Below are 14,928 nucleotides of genomic sequence, written 5' to 3'. Positions count from 1 at the left end.
ATGTAGGCTAAGAAGGACTTCCTGACGGTTAAAATAAATTGCCTCAGCCTTATTGGAGGAGTTACTTTTATAACTGACTTGAATTTGCCAAGAGGGGTGTCTTTGAGTGGGAGCTGAGCAGGGCTTTTAGTGCTGTGCTACCTTTCTGACTCCTGGAGTCGCAGACTCTTAGCTATCATTTTATTTTAGTACTCACAGGTGTGAGGAAAAGCTGTTCAGGTGGCACTGGCAGAGGAAAAGCTGTTCAGGTGGCACTGGCAGACACCTTCTTATTGGTAATACCTCATCTGCAGACAACTGGAGACAGTAGCTTTGAGAAGTGTGAACCGATCCATGCATTACAATGGGCTGTTAATACTTTAATCTTACACTCTGCGCAAGCCCTGTCAACACCAGGTAGTAGAGGAGAGTGTGTCTGCGTGTGCACGTGCAGATGAATCCTGCTGTCACCGCTTGATTTGTGACTCCTTCAGGTCATTTGGCCTCCCAGCAGCAACTGTTTCGGAGGATGAGGAGCAGGATCAGGAGCTATGTGGAAGCTTGAGAATGGAGAGAGATCTGGGGTGTGCTCAAGGACCTGGATTTCATAAGTAAACTGTCCCATGCGGCACTGAGCTTTTCTCAGGTGCCTGGGAAGTTTTCCAGATTGTGATGAGCAGGACAATACCAACAGATTTCTGTGCTGTGCCTGCAGGGTGTCTCTCTGCATGTGCGTGTGTAAATGAACACTTGCAAATGCCGTGTCCTGGCTGTTATTTGGTGAAGAGCCACAAGGGTAACCTGGCTTCGTATACTTTCTCTGTAGATAATGTGATAATAGTGCTCTCTCTGAAATATCTGGCATTCATAAAAGCCATTTCAAATGCAGAAGTATTTACGAATAATTGGTGTACCTAAGGGCTTCCACTTTATGTTCAGACCCAGCTATTCTCTGGGCAGTTAGTACACAGCTGCTCCAATGGCAGTTCTCAAAACCATTTGGGGAACAGTTCTTCAAACGCTGTGGTAATTCATGAACAGGTCCTGCTTCAAGTGGATCAAAATCAGTTCTGTGTTATTTAGAGATGAGTTATGTTACTGTAGTGCACTGGGAGAAGATAAATGTTAATCTTCTGATTATTCTGGACCTTAGATCTCGGTGTAGGTTTAGACTATTCTTTACAGGCAGCCTTCTGTGCCTTCGTTTCATATTTGTGATATAGAGACCGTTCTTCCTTTCAGTTGTCCTAATTTTTCGTCTGCATAGATTGCAGAGCAGACTTTGTTGCCATATGCTTGCGATCAAGGCATCAAAGGGCTCCTGCAAATAATATTTAGCTACTCTGGTTTACCTTCATCAAAAACTGAAATGCGGCTATCTCAGAGGAAAACAAATGTGTTTGTCAGCGGGCCCTTCCGACTGTGTGACAGTGCTGTCAAGTGTTGAACAGCTGCTGTGTTTCAACTCAGAAATGGCTGGTGCCTGGAGAAAGTGTGCATTTTAGTTGCCTATAAAGAAAATAAGGCCTGGGAATGCTTTGGAATAGCAGCTGTACGGAAATGTAAGCTGTTATTTTCTCATTCCCTCCTGCCTATGATTCGATGCTCCAAGCTTGCCTCTGAATGTTTACCAGTGAGAGTTTATGCTAACGTGCGCACACACATATATACTAGAGAGTACATGGTTTTGATGTGGAAAGCAACATACACTCACTTTGTTTTTTAATAAATTGGCAAGCAGGTAGGTGACTTACAGGATGTGTTGCTGCTAAAGTAATCTATTAAAGCACTAACTTCAAGGATCAAATCCTTTGCTAGACAGATTTATCAGCAGCAGGAGTTAAGTGCCTGACATAAAGTTGAGTGCACTTAATGTTCCAAAACAGTAATTAACTGAATGGGAAAGGAGGAGAAAAACGGGTCATTTGCTATCAATGTTAAGCTTCACGTAATGTGAAGTTTCACTTTACTTCCCAAATCTGCTCTGAAGGTTTCTTTTTGCTACAAAACTAGAAAAGTTAGAGTAGAGCTTTTGGGTTATTTAGACAGATATTAATTTAACATAGTATTTTTAATTCTTATTTTTATTTCTTTAATATATCAAATTTCAATATTTCAATTTGTTTTTAACAAGCACACAGCTTGTTAAAAAATATAAAATATTAACACAACATTAAATGACATCTCTCATTTGCATTAAAACTTGTGTTGCAAATCTCAAAACAAGCTTCATAAGGCCTTCAGAGGCAACTTTTTGGAATGTCAGTATGATTTCTCTTTACGTTAATTCTCCAGGAAGGTTTTTGCACTACTCTGGAATTTCATTGACTTCCTTACATGTTATATTCTATAGCTGCTGGAAACGAGAATTTGTAAATTCATTTATTCTTTGCATGCTTGCTTTTTTGGACCCCAAGAAGAATTAGTGTGTACAGTTTTATAAGATTCTGGGGTAAAGAACTATTTTTCCCTAGAAGTTTAACCATGAGCATATGCTTTCCTAATGTAAGAAATATGACAATTCTGAGTTTACTCTAAAGCAGAATGAATCCCGTTTGGTGTGGAATTGATGAATGATTGTTATTTAGGATGTTCGAACTACATTGCATTCGTTTACTCAGAACCTGACACCTTGAATTACTATTTTGGAAGTGTATAGTTATTTTTCAGATGACTCTAGAATTCATCCCATGCTTATTATCTTTTGTACTAGGTATGACACCCATTTTCAGTATTAGGTCAGGTTTGCTTTATGAGGGTTTGTTCAAAATATATATGTATTATTTTGTCAGAAATGATGCAAAATTAATATACTGATGCATACAGCCTTTCAAGTCAGCATAGACACACTATCACATTCCTAGTTTTCTAATAGATTGAGTCTTCGCTAACTCCAAGTTTTTCTGGAAGACATACTAACCGAAGATTTTCAGTACCACTTACTCTTTTACTTGAATATTAATGGTAATTTTCAGAGAGAGTGGAAAATCATTAGCATTAGTGGTTACATAATTAGCATCACTTACTTCTTTTCAGTGAGATAGGTGTGCCTCTTGGTTCCCTGGTGGATAGAGGACACCATGCTTACTTTAATCTCTACTCCCACAAATATTAATGTGTATGCAAAAATTCAAGTTACCTTACTGCCTCTTCTGGAATTAATGTAGTATTTAGGAAATGCACAAAGTATTGGAGGGTTTGGTTTAGATTTTACAGATTGAAAGGCTCATTCCAACGCCTATTCCAAAGCTAGGGGAACGAGTCCAAATTAACTTGGGGAAAAAGAACTTTTGCTAAAAATATTAGAATTGACAAGGGAAGAGTAAATCATTTTACAGAATATTGGAAAATAGCAAAATTGTTAGCTGATAGGTGTAAAGTCTGTTATAATCTGGATTTGGAAGCGGGGGAGGGAAGGAAGGAAGGAAAGAAAGAGTTTAAATATATGACTACAGCCATGACTAGATGTAAAACATCTTTATGGTTTAAGTGCACTCACAATGTATATATTTGCATCAACTCTGTGACTTTTAATTTGGCCTCAATGTTACCAACTTGCTAAATAAATTGATGTGTCTCCTCATTCTTCACTGCTGAAAGTAATCGAAACCAGAAATAGAACATCATGATGAGTACGTCAAGGAGGGAGAGAAGGTGCTTGTGTATAGATCTTATATTCACTGAAGGAAGGAAACCATTAGAATTGTAAATCTCTTGCATAATTGTGTGTATCTGTTTGAAGATTTGTCAAATGCTCAATTCTGAATTTCATTTAAAGTCATTTAAGAGGGATTTTAATTTTTACTTTACAGTATACTATGATACAAACAACAAGGTACCACTGGTTATACAGATAAATGAAGTTATAATGGAGATGTGCAGGCTCCTCCACAATATACATAATATTTCTAATTTCATTCAAATGACATCTTTGTTGTTGTTCAGGTCATATTGATGAAGCTGAGACTGTTATTATAGAAATCTTATGGTATACATTAAAGAAGAGAGAAAAAGGCTTGGATTCATCTCTTGAAAGAAGAACGAGCTCTATATTCTTATATTTGCTGAAGCATGCTCTGCAGTGCTCCTTTGAAATGTAAGGGTTGAGGAGGATAGCAGGAATAGGAGATTTTTTAGGTGCAGCTGGGAAATTATTAGGAGTAAGAAAGCTGGCAAATCCATCTGCCTTTATGTTGCTGATGTGATTCAGCTCCAAATTTGTTCTAATTTGATATGTTTTGCACCAAAGAAGCGTATCTAGATATCAGGCCAGATTGTGATGTGCACTGCAATGATCTGCAAGGTTTACCTTGGAAGCTCTACACATTCAAAGCAACAGCAAAGTGGGTACTATGAAATGATTCCCACCCCTGTCTTTTTACCTTAAGTAAACCTTGTCTTGCAAAATTCCCATAGCAGAGGTCTTGCCAGGCTTCCTCTCCTTGTACAAAACAGGAGATGCCATAGTCATGAGTATCTGTGCCCTGAATGCTTGAGTACATGCCAGATAGTTGGGAGGATTCTACACGTAGAATTGTAAATCTTACAAAGTCGATTCTTTTTAATGTTGCTCCCTACAAAAAGCATTATGTTCATACCTGATACATGATTCAGTCTCCCTGGGGGCTACAGACTACAATAAGACTCAGCTTAATTGATGGTTTTTTTCTTCTCTCTCTGGCACTATTCCTTGGTTTTCTACATTCTTCCCTGTGCAGCGTTCATTGTCTCTTTCAAAAAATAGCATTTTGCTGACAGACTAAGAGTTTTGGTAACGCTTCAAACTGGTCTTAGAAATAGTGGTTCTGGTCATAGCTAAGGGATAGGTTTTACTACATTTCAGCTGTGATAGGTAGTCCTCTTTTCCTTATTGTTTAATAAATCTTGAAGCCTGTTGTAGTTTGCAATATGTGCTAGTTTTGGTGTAAACAAGAGATCATACATTTTTTCACTTTCTGGCCTTAATTTTTTATGAGCTTTTCTGTGCAATTCTCTGAATATTGTTGGTGGATTTGTAGGAGGATAATGCTGTTGTCACTGACATGCATGCATTCCCAGTGGTAGTAAAGTCAACTCAGTTTTGTAGAGTGGATAAGCTGTCTACCATATGCCTTAGAGATGTTCACTTTACAAGCTGTTTTGGTGTATAATGAGATCTATTAATCTGATCTGATTAATCCTTCCAGTCCTTCTTTGCTTTTTTCTGAAGGTAGAGCAGAGGGAGCAAAAAGAATGCACCATGCTGCTGGGGATGCTCTGGCAGTTGATCTCAGGCAGTAGAGCACCATGCAACTACTTGTTTTACAAGAATCTCCCAGCTGTGATACATCCAGGTTGAAGACATACTAGCTCTATTACAAATTTGATCACCCCTTGATGATACAGCCACCCAGTAGCATGCCTCTAAACACCTGCTGCTTTGCAGGGTGCATCTGGCAGTGGAGAGTAGAAAAGTCGCTGCTACACATGTTTTTGCATGAGGTCTCCCTGAACGGTCCAGCAGTGATAGCCAATATAAGTGGAGCAAGGCTCTTGCTACATTTAAAATTCTCTAGCACCGGTATTTGAGGGAGCCTTGTACATTCGGACCTGTCTCTGACAGGTAAAGAAGAGAGGCCATAGAGGACAGCATGAACGTTGTCTCCAGCTGTGTTCATGTGCCTGCCCAGCTTACTCAGATCACACATACTTGTTTAAGCAGTTACAACCAAACCAGCTAGGGTCAACTTACCCCTCTCAGTTATTGGAAAGGTATATTAATTTAACCCTAAGTTATCTTTTGTTATTAAGAAACTCTTGACCTGTGATTTGCTTTTCTGCCATTTCCATCTTTTTGTGGCTGATGTAGAATTTTGTCTCCTGAATTTTCAGTCACTAAGGTGTTTGATCAAATAAATTACCGGAGAATGAGGTGAACTGAGAAACGTTTTAGATCATTGACCCATCAACACAAAATGAATGCAAATGGCTGTTACAAGCAATGACAAAGCCAAATTTTCTATGTAAGAAAATCCTTATCCTTTGTGGAGAGCTAAGGGGTCCTGGAGCAGCTTTTTGTATATGTCTAGGATTCAAAAGTAATAATATGCAACAAATGCGGGTAAATAAGGAAACAACATGTACATCTGCTTAATATGCATGAACAGTGTGTTCTTTCAATCTAAGCACAAACACTACCTAATTTGATTCATCTTTGTTGGCCTTCAAATTTCTAAATGACAGGTTGCAGAGGACCTTGTTAACCGGTTACACCTCAATGCCCATGCTGACAAACAGGTGGGAACATACAGTGCTGGCACAAAGAGGAAGCTCTCTACTGCTGTGGCTTTAATTGGTAAACCCCAAATACTTTTACTGGTGAGTAAAGGTAATACTATGCCTATGATAAATGGGTTACATTGAATTTTGTTGTCTTGTATGTTGCTCTAAAGAAAAAACAGGTCGTTTCCTGGTCAGTCAGGGAGTAATTGATACACGGATGTACAACTGTCCTCTTTGTTCTGCTGTATGAACACTTGTTGTTTTATTCTCCAGTGCTCACAAAAATAGAAAGTGAAGTTGTTTTTTCTTTCCTTTTTCCTTCTTTTTCTTTTTTCCTTGAGGTAGTTGGGTGAGCAGGAAAAGAAAAAGGGCCCTAAACACACACAAATGCAATTGTAACATCCCATGGCCCAAATGGATATGTAATTTTTTTTTTAAGATTTCCTTACGTAGAAGAAGTAACAATTAATTTCATGTGAAATATATCAATGCTTTATGTATTCTCTACTTTGTATATAATATGAGAAAAATATATATGAACAATTCCACTGGCTTCCTTAAGAAGGAAGATTCTTATTTTAATTAGTAGTTTGGAGCTGGTGTTATTAATTATTGACCCATCTTTTTCAGGATATTCATATTCCTTGCTACATCATGCTTCATAAATCTGGCTAGTTCTTATATTTTTGTTGGATTCACAAATCGTATAATCAAACTAATACTCCTGAATGATATTAATTTGAATTATTTATCACATGTTGTTTTGGTGCTTGCATCCTACTGCTCATTTAGGCATGAAACTGGCCTTTCCAGTTTAAACAATGCCTTTTGTATTGAAGATCAGGGAATTACAAAGCTTGGGGAACTGCATCATTGTGACGCCACATTCTCTTTCTTATCATTGCCTATTGTTTCACTAGAGAAGATTGAACATTCCTTTCTTAAGCCTTGGCTGGGAAGAGCTAAACCTGTTCAATAGTGGAATAAACCTTTCAGAACTGTCAGAGGGAGGGAAACTGCTTCCCAGAGCTGGGCAGGAAACCAGTGCTTCCAGTAATAGATCCCAGGCTAAGAAGAACTAAATAAAACCAGTGTTTTCACAGGGTTCGTGTTTCAGAAGATCAGACACATTTTGCTGCTTCTAACTTCCTATCATTGCCTCACTTTGGAACTGAATTATTTTATTTACATTTTATGCTTAAACTGACCCTGGTTCAGTTAGTAAAAGGAGGAGATAATCTTAAATCAGTGCTTTTTCCTGATCTTAGAAAATGCTCCAACTGTTTTTTAATGTCTTTATGACAGCATGCTACTGCAAGTATCCATTTCAACCTACTTCTTGCTGCAGGGCACAGACTATTGCATATGTAATGACAAGAGGAAAAAAATATCTAAACATGTAAAATGCTTTAAAACATTTAGCTGGCTTTAGAAAGCTACCAGATTTTAAAGGAGTTATTCAGTATTTTAAAAGGCTTTTTTTTTGTCTGAAAGCAAAGACACCAATGTAAACCACTGAATCTGCTTCTAGAGTGCATCCAGGATCATAGCTATTAATTTAAGTAATAGAGTGGGTTGCTTTATTTTTATTGTTTTTTATGTTTTCTTTGTTAGCTATCCACAAATAATAGGAGACTGAACTGAATTCTTTTTCACCTCTGCCATTGGTAGCTAAGCACCAAAATCAGCATCAAACTGGGTGTTTTGTTTGCTTTTTTTCCTGAGAACTTTGCTTCCAGGTTTCAGCTGGGATTCCTTGCTGCAAATACATTGGCCAAGGCCATACCACCTAATAGGTACTGACACCCGTCATGAAATTCCATAGTATAAAAAGCAACTGGAAGAGTTTCCTTCTCCCTAGTTTTGTAGTGACAGAGACTGGCTTTTGGCCATCAATTCTTTCTGCTTCCACGAGTAGATGAAGTCAAAATTTGATTTAGTGAGGACAGCAGGATTAGGGAGGAAGGGGAAACGTAGTTTTTGTAGCTGCACTTCTTTCTCTATGAAAGCCATCCGAGTGGCAAATGGGTTTGCCAGACGGTTTGCATCGGGCAGCACTGACTGGGTTGTTATTTAATCCCCTGGATTCTCTCCACTGTGGGTGAGAGTTCTTCTCAAAGGGACTCTGGGGGTGACTGCTGGAGGATGTCGAATCCAAACATACTAACCACATCTGGCTATGGGATGGGCAGTGTAGGCAGCCAGGAGTTACAGGACTTCTTCTCCACTTGTTTGTGCTCATGGCAGATGTGCATGTAGGGGAGAAACAGGCACCAAACCCTCCCAGAAAGTGAGGAAAAACACCTGCAATTCTCTCCTATTAAAAAAAGTATATGTAGGAATGTATTATTATTAAGCATATATATGTATAAGTAATATTATATTTGTTATATTAGTATATAATATATAAACATATTATACATATAAATTTCTTTGATAAAAAGTGCCTTCTGTAAATTTAGAAATGAAACTATATGTGTTAAAGCAAAAAACTGATCAAGGTGTCTTTTAAGTGACGTCCTGAAAATGTAGCTTTTTTAGAGAAAAATGTGTGATTTTATTGTGAGTTTTCTTAATTCTTCATGCTGGACTGGAGCTGTGGTATGTTTTTCCCATGCTGCTGTATCGTCATTTTCATTTTTCCTGTAGGATGAGCCCAGTTCTGGGATGGATCCCTGCTCTAAACGCTACCTTTGGAAAACCATCCTGAAGGAAGTTCAGGATGGCTGTGCAGCTGTGCTGACATCCCACAGGTAAGATCCTTATCCCAGCAGCCAGCATATTCCTGTTCTTTCTCCTCACTTGCTGTCAACTGAGAGCAGAAGAGCATATTCCGAAGGCATGCTCACCCTGGTGTGAAACGTGGAATATGTCTTGGTATTTTATGGCAATTCCTTCCTGCTCGTGAAATTGAACTTGCATAAATCCTAAATATTTTCTATATTTAATTTTCAAGGGTTAGAATGTGGCTCAAGGGGGCTGCAGGCACAGAAAAAATGATGCAGTTCATTCTTCCTTTTCTATGCTCTTTCTATTCAATGTTGCAGTGTCTCTTCTTGCTTGGAACACCAGGTTATCCTTTCACAGCTGCCCACTTTACAAATCTTTACTAAGGGAGGTGGGAGTGGAAAACCCTCTTTTGATTTTATTAAGGATTCTGTCTTGCATTAGTGTATGAAAAGAGTATGCCACAGCATCCTAAAGACAGATGGCTCAGCTATTCTCTGTGTGCACTACTGGAAATGACAGGAGTGACCCCGTCCTCTTAGAAGAGTCTATCTACATTAAATATCTTGTAAATTCTCTGCTATGGTCATTGGTACATCAGTTTAATGGGGGAAACATCAATACTGTTTTGTAATATCTGTAGTAAAATGGAATAAATTAAATGTTCCCTTAGGGAATATAGTATAGTACATATAATTATATATTAAATGGCTTTAAGTGAGGGAGAGATCATGAAAACCTGCCCAGAGAGGACACAACTCATTAATCAAAACAGCAATGTAACATTTTGGCCAAGTGAGGTTTGAAGCATAGATGAATCAATAAAAGAATGTAACAAAACTTCCCTCAATATTTTCTAGATATTGTTAAATTTTTTTCAGGTGCTCTCAAAATGTATTTGTTGTCCCTGTACATGCGTGTGCTACATTATTGATGGAAACTGCTCTCAAAAGTTTCTAGTATTCTGTTTATGGAAGTTGAATCTTGAAAATCACATACCTGTATTTGATCCCCAAGTGCTTACAAGCTCAATCATTTAGGGAACAAAAATCATGCATTGTAAATTAAGTTGAGTGATTTTCAGGAAACGGTGTGCTTTGACTTTTCAGTCCGGATTAAGAACCCCTAGTTGTCAAACACCAGCTAAACAGAAAAGAGCTGTGGTCTCATTACTAATATGCTGTAAACAAACAAACAAACAACAACAAAAAAATCCATCGAATTGTTACTAATTACTTGTTCACCTCTACAAATGAATGACTTGAAGCAGATATAAGTACAGTGATAATGTACACATTTAATTTCTAATTAATAAGACATTGTTGTCAGGGTGGAGGAAGGAGAAATTATTTTATACTATTTATACTATTTGCTGAAGGCCATTGGAGAATTATTAGAGATTCTTTCAAAGGCTATTTGTATAAGTAAAGGAATTTTTTAAATTAAATGAGTCTTCATGCATATCAGCAAATAACAACATAAGGTATAGAGATATTTTCCTGTGTAAAAATTCGTTTTTGAGGTCTATTTACTTAATTTTCAGAGACAATGCTTAACTTTTGTTTTGAGGGCAGGAGGAATGAGATTGTATTAACTGTCCATACAGGCCTAAATTTGTGTTATTTTGCCACAGCTGGGCAGTGTCATGCCAAGGAGAGCATTATGAGTTATTGCACCCCAAAGAGACTCAGCTAACTTCCTGATTTGTGGGAAGATGTGTTAGCAAGCCCTCTCCCCATCTCTCTCAAATATAGTGGTTTGGCAGTTCTCACCATATCCCTGTCCTGTTTTAAGGAAATTGTTCCTAGGAGGGTACTTAATTGCCATGCTTGTTCAGTAAAAGCACTTTAATTTGGACTGGCACATGGCTGAGGCACAAAAGACAACTCTTGTTTAGCTATCTCAGAAGGGTTGGGGAGTGCACGCAGTGAATTGCAGGAACATCAAACAACTTTGACTCCTCTTTGAGATGACGGATATGTCCTGACTGATGCCCTATGTCTAAAGGAATGCTTTGGAAGAACTGCTCACACAATTCTGTATAATATGTCGAATGGCAGCCCATCTGCCCTAAGCTTTACAAGTCAAAGTTATTATTTGTCATCTGAAGCAGTTGCATCTAACAGGATCCTGCTTATCTATTCAGCTGCATTTCCATGTCCTAAATTCTGTATGGATTGTATTGTTTTGCATCATCTTCTATCCTGCAATCAGACTAAGGGTAACTACTTTTTAAGGGTAGGTACTATGCAAGAGGCAAGCTGAGCATTCTTCTCCCTCTATCCTTTAGCTCAGAATGACCATAAACAGATATTACAGGGAATAACAGGGTGACCATAAACAGATATTACAGGGAATAACAGGGTTCATGGCTCTCACACTCTGTGGCATTTCTGAGACTGCCTATCAGGTATTTGCCTGTGGTAATAAAACCTTTGTATTGTGGCCAGAATTGTCTAATTAGTTCTGGACTAAAAACACAAATTCCATTTTAGGGCTCTCTTCTAGCTGTCATGTGGTAATAACTTCTGGTATGTACTGACTAGGATTAAAACTTGGACTGTCGCCTTTAAAGTCAAAGGTTTTGTGTACCCATTTTTGCAGCTGTCCAGATTCCTTCCACTTTAATTAAAGTTAGGTATAAATAATGTTCTCTGTTTTCACTATTATTCTTTTAATCTTTTTTTTCACTTTATTTTGTAGTATGGAAGAATGTGAAGCCCTCTGCACACGGCTTGCTATTATGGTCAATGGAAGTTTCAAGTGTCTTGGTTCTCCCCAGCACATTAAAAACAGGTATTATACGTCAACATCAAACCTTCTGCAGCCTCATTCAATCTAAGAGCTGGCTAGACACCTTAATAGTGCCAAGGCATAAATACTTACGACTGCTAAGCACATCTTTCTTTTCCTGCCATCACTGAAGTTATAAAAGAGCAAATTAGGATATCTTAGCAAGCTAAATTGACATATGGCATTGCTAAAATGCTTTGTAGTCTGCACTGGTAATTGAAAGAGACAGATCTGTATCTAAAATGAAGCACTTCTGCACTCAAGCTGAGAAATAGGTTGTGAGAACTCAATACGTTGAGATGAAATACACTTTGGTTCCTTGTGAGCATTTCTTGTAACAGGAAGAAGCACTTTTAACAGGTCAGCAGCCCGTAAGACAAGGTATTTTGGACCATCTCTGCTTCCTGCCGAATTCACTGGCAATTGCAGATATTTATGCTATGTTTTCTGCATCCTTCTTCTGGTGTGCATGAGCCTCTCTTCTGCTTCAACTCTGCTCACGAGTTAATTTAATATTTGTTAATGAGGATGTTTATTTAGAGAACAGGCTCAAACCACCGTAAAGGAAACAGGATCAAAAGCTGAGGGGAAAGTTGCTGGAACTTATAGCTACAACATTTACATTCCATAATAAGCAGAATTTTTGTGACACCCAGAGAGTCAGCTGTGTAAAATGATACAGTTAATTTACAGGCAGCAAAGCTACACTGCTTTGTACTAGCTCAGCATTTAGCACTCTTAAGTGCAGATACATTTGACAATGTAAACAAGCTCTACAGAAATGTTTTGGAATTGCTGTCTGCCGTGGTTATAGGGCAGAAGTTATCTGTGTCTCAGATAACTTCTTGTCCCTTGGGGGCACTTTGGCTTTCTGTCCTTCCCTTTGGGTAGAAGTCTAGGCCCTTGTTTCGCAGCTGCATTAGCTGTTCTTGTATTGCCATGACAGTTCTTTAATGCATGTCAGTGACATTCATGTGGGGTAATATGGGCACTGGATACCAATATTGCTGGGGCTTTCCATAGAAACTGTGTAGCTGAAGCTGCACTAAGATTTTTCATTTCAGGCAGCACTAAAATCCCTTTAACTCCTAGCTTATTGATTGATTTAGTCTCCAAATTTTCTACTCTTATTGTTCAGGACCTACTGAATTTTTCTAAAACTTTAGAACCTTTTATTAGGAAAAAATAGTCACTAGCTTTATCAAAGGATTTAATTAAAGTCATGCAGTTGCCTGAATTTGCTCTGACTGCCTAATTCATTTTCTTGGCTTCTGGGAGCAAAGCCACTGTAGAGAGCAGAGTCTTAAAAAAAAAAAAAACAACTCATATACGCACAGTTGTTAAAGCTTTGTTTGGTTTTTTTGTTTGTTTGTTTCTTTTTTTGTTTTTTTTAAGTAAGCATGCAGTAAAGACATTTCCTTGCTTTCTTTGGAAAACTTCTGATAAGTGCTGGGGAGAAGCCAAAGACTGTCCCTGTACTCCTATTATTTTGTTGCTGACTCTGGCTTCCAAACTTCCCTCCAGACAGAATTCCTGACTGTGGTTTTCTTTACTTGCCAATACAGTGCTCCATCATAATCCCCAGGCTATCACACACCTAACAAATAAAGTAATTGTTAGGACATTAAGAAACCCAGTACCTCTGTGTAATTCATATTCTGAACTTATTTGAAGACAATCTCCAGATACGCTGCCATGTACCTTATGGAAGACCTCTGCAACTACATGAGATGGGAAAGGAGAAGAGAAGCAGGATTCTTTTACTTATTACTCAAAAAAAACCCCATTGAAATAATTAAGCTTTAAATTACTTTAATATTTTCATTTTCTCACTTTCCACTCCACCTGTGAACATCCTGAAAAACTTCCAGGACTTGAAAGAGTACGAGTTACTCCTTCCTCCCCATTTTTTTTCCCTCCCTATCATTTAATAGCCCTATCATCCTTACTGCCATACAGAGCAAAACGTTGTTCCTTCTAAAGTGATAGACCATAAGGATTTCTAAACCTATTAGGAAACACCTACTGGCAAAAGGACACTTTCCTTAAGAGCCACCTTCCACTGGTATAGTCACTCGTCAGTTCTATTTTTCAGTGTTTTCCTGCAATTAGCACTTGCTATTTTATTTGTCCCTGGCACCATCTCACAGTAAAAACCCCATCACCTTACATTTAGTTTAACAAAACTGTTCCATGAAGCAAGGTAGTGAAGGAAAGCATAAGCAAAACTGATTTTGCTGCATCTGATTTAATCGAAATTACTCGTACCATAAAAATTGTTTTTTGATGGTGCTTTTGTGTGCCATGTGTGTGAATGAATTACTCTAGTAATATACATATTTATATTAACAGGCAAGAATGGTACTAAAATAAATTAATGGGCACCATAGTTGTAGATTATTGTGGTTTTTCTGTTACCTTTTACAGCTCTTTTTTTTTTTTAATTTTGCTTTTATTTATAAGCAGCTCTTGATATCCTTTAGTCTGTCTTCAGACAGACTAAATTAAATTGAACAAATATTTTAAAATCAAGTATAAGTGACCTGATCTAGCTTTGAAGATTGGAAGAAGGAAAGAAATCTAAACACTGCATAAACATTTAAACCAAAGAAAACTTTCATACAGCTTTTATATATGATACAATGAGTCCTGTGTTGTAAGAAATAACAGTAGGAGTACATTTTGATATTACATGCAATTGCATTAGCATATCTCAAGATTTTTTTTCCTCTTTTAAATGTAGCTATGTCCACTAAAATGACATTTTTTCTTCCCTTCCTGGCGATTCTGTCTGTCTTGATGGAAATCCTCAGGATTGTTTTATTTGCTTTTCCTATAGTACCCTTCCAGCCTGTAAAGTCTAGGTTAATGTCACCTTTTTGATGGATGTGTGATGAAGGCTTAATGGATCTTCCTTGGGGCCCTGTTAAATTTGCTTCTTTGCTGTGGTGGGAAGTTTCAAGGATTCTGCTTTCTCTCTCACTACACTTTCAGCCCTTGGCAGATGTGAAAGACCATAATCTTGGACTGAGTACAGCTTTGTCAGATGGCGGTACAAAATTCTTCTATGAAGGGTATGGGTGAGCTCCAGGAAGATGCTAATGTGAAACATAAAAGCTTCACAGGGATATAAAAAGTGACACATGCTGCTTCTAATGTGTGAGACTT

General features: G+C 37.9%; 1 protein-coding gene across 1 annotated transcript in view; it reads left to right on the top strand.

The window, feature by feature from the left end:
• The window catches only part of ABCA13 (ATP binding cassette subfamily A member 13), a 210,761-nt gene that overhangs the window by 181,179 nt on the left and 14,654 nt on the right, over positions 1–14,928 (top strand). The window contains exons 50-52 of the mRNA XM_075142413.1: positions 6,202–6,336; positions 8,890–8,993; positions 11,671–11,763. Of these exons, the coding sequence (XP_074998514.1) occupies positions 6,202–6,336; positions 8,890–8,993; positions 11,671–11,763 (332 nt within the window). The remainder of the gene's footprint in view (positions 1–6,201; positions 6,337–8,889; positions 8,994–11,670; positions 11,764–14,928) is intronic.

This window comes from Calonectris borealis, chromosome 2, assembly GCF_964195595.1.
Source record: "Calonectris borealis chromosome 2, bCalBor7.hap1.2, whole genome shotgun sequence".
NCBI classification, from domain to species: domain Eukaryota; kingdom Metazoa; phylum Chordata; class Aves; order Procellariiformes; family Procellariidae; genus Calonectris; species Calonectris borealis.
Note: the sequence above shows the minus strand (reverse complement) of the source record. Positions and strands in the feature narration are given on the sequence as shown.